Source organism: Diabrotica virgifera, chromosome 2 (genome assembly GCF_917563875.1).
Source record: "Diabrotica virgifera virgifera chromosome 2, PGI_DIABVI_V3a".
NCBI lineage: Eukaryota > Metazoa > Arthropoda > Insecta > Coleoptera > Chrysomelidae > Diabrotica > Diabrotica virgifera.
Genome location: NC_065444.1, coordinates 238,663,086 through 238,678,697, shown reverse-complemented (window position 1 = coordinate 238,678,697; position 15,612 = coordinate 238,663,086). Strand labels below are relative to the sequence as shown.

The 15,612-nt window shown below is 33.9% G+C and overlaps 2 protein-coding genes across 4 annotated transcripts in view; both read left to right on the top strand.

The window, feature by feature from the left end:
- The window catches only part of LOC114330874 (uncharacterized), a 94,212-nt gene that overhangs the window by 44,347 nt on the left and 34,253 nt on the right, over positions 1 to 15,612 (top strand). For all 3 annotated transcript variants that reach the window (XM_050644397.1, XM_050644399.1, XM_050644398.1), the window contains 3 exons: positions 4,979 to 5,120; positions 5,378 to 5,556; positions 14,065 to 14,678. In XM_050644397.1, coding sequence (XP_050500354.1) covers positions 4,979 to 5,120; positions 5,378 to 5,556; positions 14,065 to 14,678 — 935 coding nt within the window. The remainder of the gene's footprint in view (positions 1 to 4,978; positions 5,121 to 5,377; positions 5,557 to 14,064; positions 14,679 to 15,612) is intronic.
- LOC126880510 (uncharacterized) lies at positions 7,268 to 9,090 on the top strand. Its single transcript, XM_050644406.1, has 2 exons — positions 7,268 to 8,391; positions 8,456 to 9,090. The coding sequence occupies exons 1-2, from the start codon at positions 8,131 to 8,133 to the stop codon at positions 9,026 to 9,028; spliced, it is 834 nt and encodes a 277-aa protein (XP_050500363.1). The 5' UTR covers positions 7,268 to 8,130; the 3' UTR covers positions 9,029 to 9,090.

Sequence of the window (15,612 nt, the reverse complement as noted above, 5' to 3'; positions counted from 1 at the left end):
CCTATTGGATTGTGAAGAGTGGGTGCTAAAACCAAAAAAAGTTAAGTTAAGTTTTCCATAAAGTGTGGGTGTAAGGTAATGGTAGGGGAGCAAATTATGCTAAATTTGCAGTTACTCGAGCTTTATGAGGACCTATTGGGTTGTGAGTATTAGGTCCTAAATAAAAAAAAAGTTAAATAAAATTTTCCATTTTGGTATGGACTTTCCATTTTTTAATTTAATTTTCCATTTCCACCAATCGTTTTTTCCGATTATAGCGCCATCTATCCATAATTGGAAAAAATGTTGCGAATAAAAGTTGCTTTTTTTTACGTCAAGGATCCAAATCTGCAATAAAAATTGGAGGCTCCTATTTAAGATTTTAAAGTAACTCCCCACCCCACCTCCGTGGGGGGTCGTGTTTGGTGCCATTCGGTAGATTTTTGAAAAATATTGAATAGGTGTATTTTGCAGTTTTACGATCTGATGTTCATTTCGCGAAATATCGCAGGGTTCGTATTTAAAATTTTTAATTTACCCCCCACCCCTCTCCGTTGGGTGTCACGAGCCCCCGCGGAGGTGGGGTGGTGGATTTAATTTAAAATCTTAAATAGGAGCCCCCAATTTTTATTGCAGATTTGGATTCTGTACGTTAAAATAAGCAACTTTTATTCGACACATTTTTTCGAATTATGGATAGATAGCGCTATAATCGGAGGAAAATTATTATTTCAAATGGAAAACTAAATTAAAAAATGAAAAGTCACCCACTTTATGGGAAACTTAACCTTTTTCTGATTTTAGCACATACTCTTCACAATCCAATAGGTCCCCATAACGCTCGAGTAACTGCAAATTTAGTATACTTTCCTCCCCTACTATGAGAATTTATTGATGAAAAACATGGAAAGTTGTTAAAGCACATAACTTTTTTATTATCTCACATAAGTAAATGAATCAAAAAGCAAAATGTTAAGAAAGCCTAAGTATACAATAGAGTATTAATTTTAATATTTTACATATGCTAGAATATTCCACAGGGTGTTCCAAACTTTAAGAAAAAAACACAGTATGATTGGTACACCCGGTATAAAATGATATTTACCTGTCTAGCAACAGTATTATTACAATGATATTCTTAAATAATAAGGCTATAACATACTAAAAGAATCACTCAAATCCGACCAGTGGTTTAGGAAATTCAAGACATCAAACATGTCCCATTTTTAAGGTGTTCGGCTAATTTTGCCGGTGTGTGTATCTATTTTTCTCGTTTTGTATATTTCACATGCACCAATTTTATCACAAAAGTACAAGTTTCAAACCATAAGAGAGCGCTACCGACGAAACTCACAGCCAATAAAAACAGAGGTAACCTCTAAATTTCACATAAAATTCTTCTTTTTCTCAATGGCCTCGTGCGTATGCAGTGATCCAGTCGCACGAATTTATATATTAAATATTAAAATTATAATGAATAAAATAAAAAAAAAACAATTGCTTTTACTATTAATTCTGTGTATTCGTTCAGTAATCAGGTTACAATAATATTTCAGTTCATAATTTGTGTTTTTCTAGATAAATATCTATTTTTCTCGTTTTGTATATTTCACACACGCCAATTTTATCAGAAAAGTATAAGTTTCAAACCGCGAGAGAGCGCTACCGTCGAAACTCACAGCCAATACCCAACTTTGCGGCTTTCCTCCCTACAAGGTGCCTCAAACTTTTGTTTCGGTTAAAACACATGTTAAACTAAAAGACCGTATGTTTTCTTTGTTTCTAAAGATATCAGGGACATTAAAAAAACAAAATGTTCACAAAACATAAGACTACAATACTATTCTCATGTATACTCGTATATATTCTGATGTATACATTTGTAATGTCTATCCAAAGTCAATTGAAAATTGAAATTTTACGAGGGGGTTCAAATATATTACATATTTAACAGATCTGTTTTACTGCACAAAGCACTGTACGCAACGTAACCAAGTTATGCAAGATTACCTCGTATTCGCTATGTGCAAGTACATGGAGGGGATACGAGAAACAATCGTGCGTGTATAGCGGACAAATCTTGCAACTTTCTTAACATTAAATTTCTTAAATAATTCATATTGTTAATTGAAATTGTCAAATTGACGTATATTTCATACCTACTGTCATCGAAGAAAAAGGGATTTCACAAATGATGTGTTATAAATTGTAAAAATTATATGTTTCTCCACAATATTGATATGATATGCAATTATTAAAGTGAATTTAATTAATGGTATTTTGCTTGTAGTACAATGTTTACCTTTTAATAACATAACCCCAATCTTACTTTTTCTTCTTATTCTTTTTTGGACTATTGTCTCTTGACAATTATCTACTAACCAGAACTAATATAATTGGCCAATATAATTAAAAGTGCTAAAAATGTTGCCGACCTATGAAACCAGGTGTCTCTCTTCCGAACTTACACGGTCCCAATTCTCGCTGCACGGATTGAGGTGCAAACAATATATTTGAACCTCAATTTTCAATTGACTTTGGATAGACAGTACCTCGTCATCTCTACAGGGTGTCGCAAGCTTAACATATGAAAAACATTTCTTTTCATCCACCCGGTATAAATATAAAAAAGAATAATAAATGATGGTTTTGCTTGTTTTCGATTCAGAGGGTTGCACACCAGCTAGACAGGCTCTGTTTCTACCATTTCAGGCGTCCTCAGTAGCTTTCGTTAGTGTGCCTACCTCTGGACCGAAAAACAGCTCTATCATCATTTTAAAGGGAATCTGAAAAATAATTCAAATTTCCCATCAGACGCGATACAGCGACATCTACTAACAAATTGAAGAATCTCAGATGCAGAATCCACCAATTTAATAAGAATTAAAATGGTAAATAGTATTTTAAAACTGAGATTTTTCGTGTTGAAAGTTCTTACTGTTCTTCTTACTTATCAGTAAGAACTTTCAACACGAAAAATCTCAGTTTTAAAATACTATTTACCATTTTAATTCTTATTAAATTGGTGGATTCTGCATCTGAGATTCTTCAATTTGTTAGTAGATGTCGCTGTATCGCGTCTGATGAGAAATTTGAATTATTTTTCAGATTCCCTTTAAAATGATGGTAGAGCTGTTTTTCGGTCCAGAGGTAGGCATACTAACGAAAGCTACTGAGGACGCCTGAAATGGTAGTAACAGAGCCTGTCTAGCTGGTGTGCAACCCTCTGAATCGAAAACAAGCAAAACCATCATTTATTATTTTTATTTCCTTTACTCGGATTTGAGTACTGAAAGTTCCTCTGCTGTCCGTTTTTCCTAGACGAATGAAAGCGGAATGTGATCGTTTCCCTTTCGTTTTCTATATTCGTCGTCTGCTGTCTTATTAATTGAAAAAGTCGCAGATTAAGGATGTACCAGTAAGAACTTTCAACACGAAAAATGTCAGTTTTAAAATACTATTTACCATTTTAATTCTTATTAAATTGGTGGATTCTGCATCTGAGATTCTTCAATTTATAAAAAAGAAGTTTGAGTAAACCTTTGTACAAATGTGTAAATACATAAAAAAATTGAAGGCACTCGTGGGAGTCCCGACAGAAGTAAAAACTTCTTATAGTAAATAAATTACGAGCTCAATGCTTTTTCCCCATCCAAAAAGAAGTGCTATACCTATATCATATACGCGATGCGTATGCCCTATTCTATTTATGTATCCATACATGTAATTTATATACGTACAACATTTATTTCAGCGAAGTGATGACGGTCGCAAATTCAATACTTTTTCCCCATCCAAGAAGTGCACAAAGTCCCTAAAAAAATTTTCAATTTAAAAATTTATTTCGTCGAAGCGATGACGGTCGCTAATTTATTACTTTTTGCCATCCAGAAAGTGCACAACGTCCCTAAAGAAGTTTTCACTTCAAAAATTTATTTCGCCGAAGCGATGACAGTCGCTAATTCAATACTTTTTCCTCATCCAAAAAGTGCACAACGTCCCTCAAGAAGTTTTGACTTCAAAAATTTATTTCTTCGAAGCGATGACGGTCACGATGACGTTGGCTAATTTAATACTTTTTTCCCATCTGAAAAGTGCACGACGTCCCTAAAGAAATTTTCACTTCAAAAATTTATTTCGTCGAAGCGATGACGGTCGCTAATTTAATATTTTTTCCCATCCAAAAAGTACACAACGTCCCTCAAGAAGTTTTCACTTCAAAAATTTATTTCTTCGAAGCGATGACGGTCGCCAATTTAATACAGTTTTCCATCCAAAAAGTGCACAACGTCGCTAAAGAAGTTTTCACTTCAATAAATATACGTACAAAATTTATTTCATCGAAGAGATGACGGTCGTGATAACGCATGACGGTCGCGAAATAAATCCTTTTTCTCCATCCAAAAATAAGTTTTACATTTATTTTAAATTTAAATACTTCTATACAATGTGTATACATACACATAATATAGATATGTACGTACAAAATTTATTTCGCCGAAGAGATGACGGTCGCGATTGCGGTCGCGAAATAAATCCTTTTTTCCCCATCCTAAAATAGGTTTTACATTTATTTTAAATACTTCTATAAAATTTATACATATATACATACAAATAATATATAGCATAAGCGATGACGCACGGTCGCAATGACGGTCGCAAATTCAATGGTTTTCCCCTATCCAAAAATCGCACAACGTCCCTAAAGAAGTTTTGACTTAAAAAAAAGCGAAATCCGTTCATCTGTTCACGAAAAAATCAGCTATGAAAATTATCGTAATTTTAATATTCTAACTGGGAAATAAGCCACAATTTAAGTTGAAAAATGATTTTATACGTCAATAAAATAATTTTTCAAGTTAAACTGTGGCTTATTTCCCAATTACAATAGTAAATTACATAAATGCCACAAAGAAATAACTTCAGAACATAGTTTTCTATAATCTAACTGTTGATGAGCAGTTTATTTGAAAAATTATATTTAATGAAGTTTTTTTAGGATACATCACAGTGTAATTTGCTAGAAATTAATACATACTTAAAAAAGAAAGAACTAGAAAATGATTTAGAAAAAATTAATAATTCAATATCAGAAAAGAAAACAATTAACGAATGTTTGATTCGACAAAATAAACTTAAAAGTAAGTAGGTAAAATAATTTGTTGATTTAATACGCCAATGGTCTAGTTTCGAATTTCTTTTTTCGCACAGCTTTTGTTTTTTTTTGTCACATTTGTCACACTAAGTAAAATAATATGTTATAATCACATATACAGACCGCGAAATGAAAAGATATTCTTGTGAATATCAGTTATAAGCATTAATTTGTAGTCGTAGAAAATTTATTGCCATGTTTGACTATTTGCTATAATTTGCTGTGAGCGTATTTATATTTTAGGGTTTTCTATCGAAAAATCAAAATTGAAAATTAAAGAAAACGAAGAAAGGGAATATCTTCTTCGACAAAAACTCAAGCTATTAGAAAAGGATGTACAGGATGCTGGAAATATTTATAATTTTCCCATGAATCCAAATGTAATCGTCAATTATGAATCAGTAAACTCAAAAGACATTACGGTAATTATTTTTCATTTTAGTGCACTTTTTCTACAAAGAAGGTATTTCATTTCCTGGATGATTTTCGGTAGGCGAGGAGGCGGTAGGCTTTTATTTATTATATACATCTCTAACTTTTTAAAAGAAAGACGGGTCGCTATGAAATCTTTTGAATTCGATTCGGGAGAGTTTCAGGAAAATTCTTGAACACTTGGCATAGTGATGTAAAAAAACGTGTTTTTTTTAATTCTAAAAAAACGTAAAAAAAAAACAATAAAAAACGTGTTTTTTTTTGTTTTTAATTGTTTTTTATTAGTTTCTCAACGTAATATTAACAATATCAATATTAGGAGTTGTTTGTAAGCCTAAAAATCACCCAATATTTCAATATTATATCCAAAACATCTAGAAACTCAGTGTTTGACGTTCCTTTTTAAAAAATATTGAAACATTAAACCCTTACTGCCTTTATCTATTATTTTTTTACGTCGTTGCTTTTGGGGAATCACCGAAATTTAGCAGGACGCTCGTATTCGTTGGCGCTGAGAAAACCGGGGAATTACCGATTAGCTTTTGCAGGTGTTCTGTTGTTATTTTGTGATTTACTTGCCTTGTGCCGGAAATATTTGTGTTTAGTGCTTATTTAAGTGTGTTTAAATAAATTAATTATTGTTAATTATATTTTCTGTGTTTTATGATAATAAATTATTTGTTACCTACTGTAGTGACATTAGTGACAAAAACTAAATGTTTATAATGTCTTCGAATTCGAGTTCTTGTTCTTCGCGGGAATCACGGGGAAGGAAAAGTTGCAAAGTAAGTTCCCTGTTTAAAATGCTAAAAACACAGAAAAAAACTCCTCAAGTAGAGTGTACTTTTTGTACACTTCAACTATCAAAAAATGGGACACGTTTGTTGGAACATATTAAAAAATGCCTAAAATGTCCAGAGGAGTTAAAATAAAGTATGGAGTGACGGAGAGAAAACAACGAAACATTGGACTATTACAAACAATACATGAAAAAAGGGAGGAAAAAGTTAAAGGTATGTACCAAAGCTCTATATTTCCAAATTTCCCTCTTCTTTTTAGTAGAAATTCCTAAAGATAACCTTACTTTACAGACTTATTTTTAAATTGAATAAATTTGGGAATTTTATTTACAGAAAAACCGAAATCACAATCTAAAGAGGTTTCCGCATTCATGGATAAAATGACACCTGAACAAAAAGTAAAAGCCGATGAACTGCTTAGCCGGGCTATCTATTCAAGTCAAGCACCACTGGCTTTAGTAGAAAATATACAGTGGCAGAAGTTGTTTAAATTTCTCAGACCTGCTTATCAGATACCAACCCGACACCTTGTATCAGGCCCACTATTAGACAGTGAGCACCTACGTGTAAAGGCTATGGTTTCGGAAAACATTGGTAAGATTTAAGTTTTACCATATTTATTAAAATTTATTGTTTCGGCCCTTACTCTGTGAAATTCTGCGTAATAACAATAAATTAAATATTTTTTAGAAAATCCACAAATTACATTAGTTTTAATAATAATCTAATACGGTTCCAACCGGTTTCGATGCCATTGCATCATTACCAAGGAGTGTTGTACAAAATGATGTAATTTGGCATCGACTCCGGTTGGAACCGTATTAGTTCATTAAAACTAATGTAATTTGGGGAATTTTGGAATTTTTAAAAAAATATTTAATTTAGGTTTACTGTTATTATATTTATTAAAACATTGACAATATATAGGCGAGCCGCTGTAAAATTACCACTGAACAACGTACTACGGACGAAGTTTAACAGGAAAGACCTTGAACAGCAACCAGATGCGGTACAGTGTTGTACCACAGCGTCCGTCGTATATATTTCAGTAATTTTAGAACGGCCCGACTTTAATATAAGTAAACCTACATTATGCTAGTAGGTTAAAAATAATTATCTCTTTACTTTAAGCTGGAGCACATTCTGTTGGACTAATGGTGGATGGATGGTCCAATATTAGGAACGAGGCTGTCCTAAACTTTGTTGTAACAACTCCAAAGCCATTCCTTTTTAAAATTATGCCCACAGGCACTGCACCTCATACTGCAGAATATATGCCAAAAACCCTTGGTGCAGTAATACGTGAAATCGGTCCCCGAAAGGTATTTGGTATAGTCACAGACAATGCAGCAAACATGAAAGCTGCTTGGGCCTTGATTGAAAATGATTTTGATAATAACATTTTTACCTATGGATGCTTTGCTCATTCTCTTAATTTAATATTTACCGATCTCAAAAATTTAACAAGTCTGAAATCGTTTACTGCCGAGGCTGTTGCCCTTACAAAGGCCATCCGACAAAGCCACATATTATCTGCGTGGGTAAAGGAAAAACAAAACGAATTAAAAATAAGTTGCAGTCTTAAACTCCCAGTGCCTACCAGATGGGGATCATTAGTTCTTTGTCTACAATCATTGCTTGCTAACAAACAAATAATAAAAAGGATGGCTATCAATGAAGAAGTTGAAAAGGCAGTAAGCAAACACCCATCTTTAAAAAAATGCTCTAAGCGATATATTTTGGGACCGGGTACAAGGATACATTATGCTTCTGGAACCAATTGCTAACACAATTACCTCTGTAGAAGGTGACACACCAACGATTTCAAAATGTCTGCATTTATTTAAAAAAATGGTTAACACCTCATTAGAAAATGTCACTAAAAGTCCATTGTTATCCAAAGAGGAAGCAGATACAAGGGCAATTTTTGAAAATCGGAAGAAGTTTGCTATTTATAGTGTTCATTTTGTAGCTAACCTTTTGGATCCAAAATATCGTGGCTGCGAACTTAGCTCAGATGAGATGGTAAATTTTTTTAGGTTATAGTGGGTTTTATTTATATTTATATTAATTTTTTTATGTAATGTAGACTGATGCGACAGAAGTCATATACAAGGTAGCACAGAAGATGCCAGATGTCGATGAAGCAGCCGTCTTAGCTGACGTTGTCAATTTTATTGCAAAAGAAGGACTATTCAAAAAGGCTTTTCTATGGAATGAGGACACAATTGCAGCTATCAGCCCTATTGCCTGGTGGAGTGGTCTTTGCTCAAATACCGCACTCTCCAAGTTGGCGATTCGTTTTCTAGAGTTGCCAGCGACATCAGCAGCATGTGAAAGATCCTTTTCTTCATATTCGGGAATTCACACCAACAAGAGAAACGGGCTGACCAATACTCGAGCGTCAAAAATCGGGTATGTGGCTCATAATTTAAAATTAATGGCTGAACTACAGCCAAGTGAATCATCCAGTTCAGAATCAATTGCTGGCCCTAGCTTCACAGTCAATCCTGCATTAGAATCTGAACCGGAACCAATGATAATATCCAATTCAGATCAGTCGGAGTCTGTCTTTGAAAGTGATGAAGAGGAAGCTTCAGAGTCTGAAGAAAATGCAGATAGCGACGGGACGGATCAGTGTTCATTTAAGGGATTCGGTTAATTAATTGAACCTTTTCAATCATTAAGACGTTGTTTTTTTATTTGATAAATTTTTATTACTTATTTTTGCTTTGATTTTGCAAGTTAACGAATAAACTCTTCTTATTTTGTTTATACCCATGGTCTTTTTATTTAAAGGATTTATACGAAATTAATTATGAAACGAAATAATACTTATTTTGTTATAAAATTATACAGAATATTATATTTATTATATGTTTTTGTCATTAAATAAACTGTACCCACTTAAAAAATCAAAATAAAAAAAACAAAAAAAACGAAGGCTTCGTTTTTTTGGCAATAAAAAACGGTTTTTAAAAAAAAACGGTACCGTTTTTTATTGGTTACATCACTAACTTGGCATGAGGGAGCTATACGAGGTACCTAGTGCCCGGTATCTAAGTCATCTCCTGGGGTTTTATTAAATTACCTTCCCTTAAAGGAATCCTTTTTGTTTTCTACATTGATCGTCTGCGGTCTTATAAATTGTTAAAGTCGCAAATTAAGGATGTACCAGAAAGAACTTTCAATATGAAAAGTCTCATATTTAAATTACTATTTACCATTTTAATGGTGGATTCTGCATCTGAGACTCTTCAATTTGTTAAGAGATGTCGTTGGATCGCGTCCCAATGGGAATTTTAATGATGTTTCAAATTCCCCTTATGGTTGAGCTGTTTTTCGATTCAGAGGAGTGCACGCTAGCGCTGTTGAAAAGCCTGAAACGGTGGAAACAGCTGTCCGACGATTGTGCCTCCCTCTGAATCAAAAACAAGCAAAACCATCATTTACTTTTCTATCTTTACTCTGATTTGAGTACTAGAAAGTTCCTGTTCTGTCCTTTTCCGAGACGATTGAAAACGGAATGTGATTGCAAGGAATCCTTTTTGTTTTCTACATTCGTCGTCTGCGGTCTTATAAATTGTTAAAGTCGCAGATTAAGGATGTACCAGAAAGAACTTTCAACATGAAAAGTCTCAGATTTAAATTACTATTTACCATTTTAATGGTGGATTCTGCATCTGAGACTCTTCAATTTGTTAAGAGATGTCGCTGGATCGCGTCCCAATGGGAATTTTAATGATCTTTCAAATTTCCCTTAAATTGATGGTTGAGCTGTTTTTCGATTCAGAGGAGTGCACGCTAGTGCTGTTGAAAAAGCCTGAAACGGTGGAAACAGCTGTCCGGCGATTGTGCATCCCTCTGAATCAAAAACAAGCAAAACCATCATTTACTTTAAAAAATCAAAATTTTACAAAATTTGCCCAATGAAAGAGCACTAGAAATTTAAGTATACCTTTGCAAATAAGAGCTGGGGGTGAGTGGGAACCTTCTTATGAAAAAATGGCTGTAAGTCCGGTTCTGCTAAATCGAATTTTTCATACTTGGTCTTGTTGAAAACAGCTCGTTTTCGTCAATGTAATTGTCTTATTTTTGAAATAGCCTAATAACTAATATGCCAGCTAGGAGGCGTTATTTAATTATTTTCGGAAATCTAGTTTTCTTTGGAAAATATTAAATACAAGTATGCATTTTTAATCCTGTATTACAAAATAAAACCAAATTTGCAACAGAATACCGAAAACCGCATGACGATAACTTTTTCTTTCTCGAGATATCTTAAGAAATGTGTCAATTTTAAACATAACTGTTACTGTCACCGATAAACGAAGTTAAGGAAAAGTAGTAGTGTGCTATGGAAAAAATAAATAAACAAATTTTCCAGATGTAAACGTATATTATAATTAAGTAAAACGATAATAATACAAACAACATATAAAATATAACAAAGAAATAAAAGCAACTACTTAGTGACGGCCTAAATGTTTAAATTGTTGCCCATCATTTTATTTATGATTTAACTGTTTTAGACTTTTATTTATAAGGACGGATTAACTACCTTGTTTTTGCTGCTAGGCCCACTACTCGAGAAAACATAATCTAGAGAATACGAAACGCCATTCAAAGCATTGCGAGAGCAGAAATTGAGACTGCTGTTCAATCTACTCTTGAAAGAGTAAATGCTTGCATCAAAAATGATGGGCAACAATTTGAATATTTAGGTCGTCACTAAGTAAGTAGTTGCTTTTATTTCTTTGTTATATTTTATAGTGCTGTTTGTCTTATTGTTGTTTTAATTAATTATATACGTTTACATCTGGAAAAGGTTTCTTTGTTTTTTCCATAGCACACTACTTTTCCTTAACTTCGTTTACCGGTGGCATTAACAGTTGTTTAAAATTTACACGTTTTTTAACCTTCGGATGACCAAGCGGGGGAAATTTGGACCCCAGCGTAAGTTTTTCTTTAATAAATTCAAAAGTATTTTCAATTTTTAACTCATTATTTTTTTTTATTTGACTTTAATATCATTCTAGATATCCTCATATTTTGAAATAAAAAAATTCCCTATATTTTACGAATAAAAAATATATTCTGAAGTTGATGTTTAGTAAAATACCGTCTATTATGTGTAATTCCAAGTAGTTTTACGCTAATGACGTCGACTTTGCAAAGTAACAAGATACTTACTCAACATACACACTACACATGACACTAATACCCATGTTGTGACTGAATGCCGTAAAGCTGAATGACATAAAGTCCATGCCATAAAAAAAACTTCATTTTTTTGTTAATTGTCATTTTTGACATTTTTGACCTGGGTCATTTTTCCCTCCTTGGTCATCCGTGTAACAAAAAAGGTTGGTCATCGGAAGGTTAAGATATCTCGAGATAGAAAAAAGGTATCGACATGCGGTTTTCGCTATTATGTTGCTAATTTGGTCTAATTTTGTAATACAGGATTAAAAATGCATACTTGTATTTAATATACTCCAAAGAAAACTAGATTTCCGAAAATAATTAAATAACGCCTCCTAGCTGGCGTATTACTTATTAGGCTATTTCGAAAATAAGACTCTTTCATTGACGAAAAAGAGCTGTTTTCAACAAGACCAAGTATGCAAAATTCGATATAGCAGAACCGGACTTATAACCATTTTTTCATACGAAGGTTCCCACTCACCCCCACGTATTATTTGAAAAGTTAGACTTAAACTTGTTAAATCAAATATGCGCAGAATTTTATGAAGAATACGATGATCGGATTTCCAGTGCCCTTTCATTCGGCCAATTTTGTAAAATTAGTAGTGACCGTTCCATTCTTCTTTGGGCCACTCTAAGTTTCGTTGCTGTGGCCTGGGTTAACGATAATATTTCGGCGCCGTAAGTCATGACTGGAAGCACACATTGGTTGAACGTCTTCCTTTTCAAATAATTTGGCAAGTTGCTCTTGAAGATGTCTGATATGCGGCCCATGCTAAGGTGATCCTTCTCTGTAATTCGGCAGTTTGATTGACCCTGGCAATTTGGATTTCATGCCCTAAGTATTTATATTTATGGACCAATGCTATTTCGTTGACGTCGACTTTTGGATTTTCGTTTGGTACCAGGTTTGTCATGTATTGTGTCTTTCCAAAATTTATGTTTAAACCAACTTTTTTACAGGCGGCATCTAACTCAGTAAGCATAGTTCTAATCTCTTTTAAGTTGTCTGTTATAAGAACTATGTCGTTTGCGAATCGTAGGTGGGAGAGCCTTTCACCGTCGACATGTATTCCTTTGGCGTCCCACTCCAATTGTTTGAAAGCATGTTCAAGTACTGCCGTAAAAAGTTTGGGAGATAACGTGTCTCCCTGTCTAATTCCTGGTTTGATTTTTCTAGATTTGGTATCTTTGTGTAGTCGGACGGTCATGGTTGCATTATTTTATATGTTCGCTATCAGTTTGGAGTACCGATAATCTATACGACTTTCCTCCAATGCTCTCATTATCTGTTAATTTCTATCGTATCAAATGCTTTGCGAAAGTCTACGAAAGCCAGGACCAATGGTCGGTTGTATTCGATAGATTTTTCTATAATTCCTTTTTTGCAGTGTAGGTGGTCGTTAATGTAAAAGTTTTTCCTAAAACCCGCCTGTTCTCTAGGTTGGTAAAAATCCAATTTTGTTTCCAGTCTATTTGTTATTATTCTTGTGAATAACTTGTAGAGGTGCTCTAATAGGCTCATCGGCCGGTAATTCTCGAGGTCGGTTGGATCGCCCTTTTTATGTAATAAGATGGTAAGTGCACTGTGCCATCTTGTAGGTGTTTCACTTTAGTGCAGACATAAGTTGAACAATTCCTTTATGTTGTTCAAAAGTTTCCCCCAATATTTACGGCTTCTATAACGATATTGTCTTCTCCCGGAGCTTTATTTCTTTTCATTTTTCTCAATGCGTTCCTGATTTCGTCTGTTGATATATCAGGCATCAATTCCGATCCTTGGTTGACTAACCTTTTTCCTGAATCTTCTAGTGGCTCATCAAGGTTTTGTTGGCTGTTGTATAGTTCTGTATAGAAATCTTCTACTACCCTTAATAATTCACCTCTGTTGATGATGATATTTCCATCTCTATCCTTTAATTTCGTTATTTCTTTTTTGCCGTTTGTTAATTGTCTTCTTAGAACTTTGAGGCTCTTGTTATCTTCAATTGTTTGTTGAATTTGTTCGTTTTTATATTTTCGGTTGTCCGTCCTAATAGATTTTTGTATTCTTTTAATTATCTCTCTAAGTTCATGGTGTTCTTTACTTCTATTACTTTGCATTTTTCTCCGCTCTTCCATTAATGCTTGTGTTTGGGGATTTATTCGTGTTTAGCCACCTCAAAACCCCTGAGTATGAAAATTAAACTCATTTCCATGATTATTTTCTGAGTTGTGAATTTTTATTTTTTCAACACTTTGAGATGCACTTGGCAAAATGCATTTTCCGCCTACAACAATGCGATTTTTATTTGTCCCTCATGCCAAGTGTTCAAAAATTTTCCTGAAGCTCTGCCGAAGCGAATTCAAAAGTTTCATAACGGTCTTACTTTAAAAAAGTTAAAGGTTTAGGCGATTTTAGTACTTTATTATCTCGCCTACGGTCTACTGAGAAAACAATTGATAAATTGATTTCTAATAAAATACTAATACTATGATGTACCTTTCCAGGAAATTCTTCAGATATGTGAAAATAAATTAGAAGAAAAGGTGCAAAAGTTACCGGCGCCAGTAAAACAATCTTCAGAAGAAACGGTAAATAGATGGATGATGACTGCACAGAAAACCGCGAAAAAAACTAATATGTTCGAACAGTATTTATGTTTGACCGAAAAACAAACGGCTAAAAAAATGAAAAGATATGCCAGAAGTAAAGAAAACGTTCCTCCGAATAAAATTAACATGTGCTTGTTTCCCGATGACGATAACATGCAAGTAATAAACAAGAGGAACGTGTCTGCTAGACAGGAATCTCTTGAAATGTGCATGGAAGAAAACGACGATGAAAATTTTTTAATCAAACTTGATGTACCGAAATACATACGCTATTCAATGAATCTACCCTCTGGAGATGATACAGTATTGAGTCAAACGAAATGTAGTTTTAAGCAACAACCAAATATCAGTGTAGAAGCAGTGTCTGATGAAAGTGTTAGTAAGGACATTAAAGATTTAATCTGTAAGTGCAATCGTCAAAGTGTATGGAATATATTTCGCGTACTTGATGACAGTCTTCATTTCACTATATCAAAAAAAATCAATTTTAGGAATGCTCAGTTTGCCAAGTAAGTAAATAACATATACTCATTATTTTTGCAATCTGAGCCTTAGCTATACAAGCCATTGGATCTCCTACAATATTGTATAGTCCTGGATCCCGCGTACCAAATAAAAGATTATTAATAGCAAACTGAAAATTTGTTCATACATGAGAATCTTTAATTGTGGAACATGATAAACGTGTCATTGTCATCCAGATAAGTTTATGATTGTGAAAACTAGCAAGCTGTTTTTAAGTTTATTCAATAGCCAACGTTATGTAATATATGAAAAAATGTTTGTCCGACAAAAATGTTGGGCATTTCAACCAGTTCGACATGTAGAACATGTAAAATACCGGTCTTGTTGGCTAAAAATAACAAACCATTCGAAATTTATAGCGAAATTTGTGCTGTTTGTGGGAACAATGTGATCTCTGAAGGTGGAGTGCGTCAATGATGCATTAAATTCAAAAATGGTCGAACCAATGTGCATGATGAAGAACGAAGTGGATGGCGAAGCATTGTGACAGATGAAATTGTCTCTTCTATTCAAGTGGGCTGCAGAACCTGCGAAAATGGTTTAACTTAACCACTACCGGACTTTTCAGGGCAGCAGTCAACAAAGTCAGAATAGCCATGTTAGGTCCAACATCCGTAACGGATAGGCACCATAAGAAGAAGAAATTCAAGTGGGAGGTGTTTCCTCATCCGCCGTATAGTCCGGGTCTTGCACCTAGTGACTACCACCTGTTTCGAGCAATGAAGACGTTGGCTATTGTATAAACTTAAAAACATCCTGCTATTTTTCACAATCATAAACTTTTGTCCGAATGACACGTTTATCATGTCCCACAATTAAAGATTCCTCTGCTCCAATGTTCCCATACATTAACGTTTGTCCGACTCGACACCGTTAAGCTATGAACAAATTTTCAGCTTGCTGTTAATAATTTTTTCC

Bases quoted from the DNA above. Each gene is read 5' to 3' on its own strand.
- LOC126880510 (XM_050644406.1), top strand. From the start codon at position 8,131: ATGCTTCTGGAACCAATTGCTAACACAATTACCTCTGTAGAAGGTGAC. The intron at 8,392-8,455 runs GTAAATTTTTTT...TATGTAATGTAG, and splicing joins AACTTAGCTCAGATGAGATG to ACTGATGCGACAGAAGTCAT.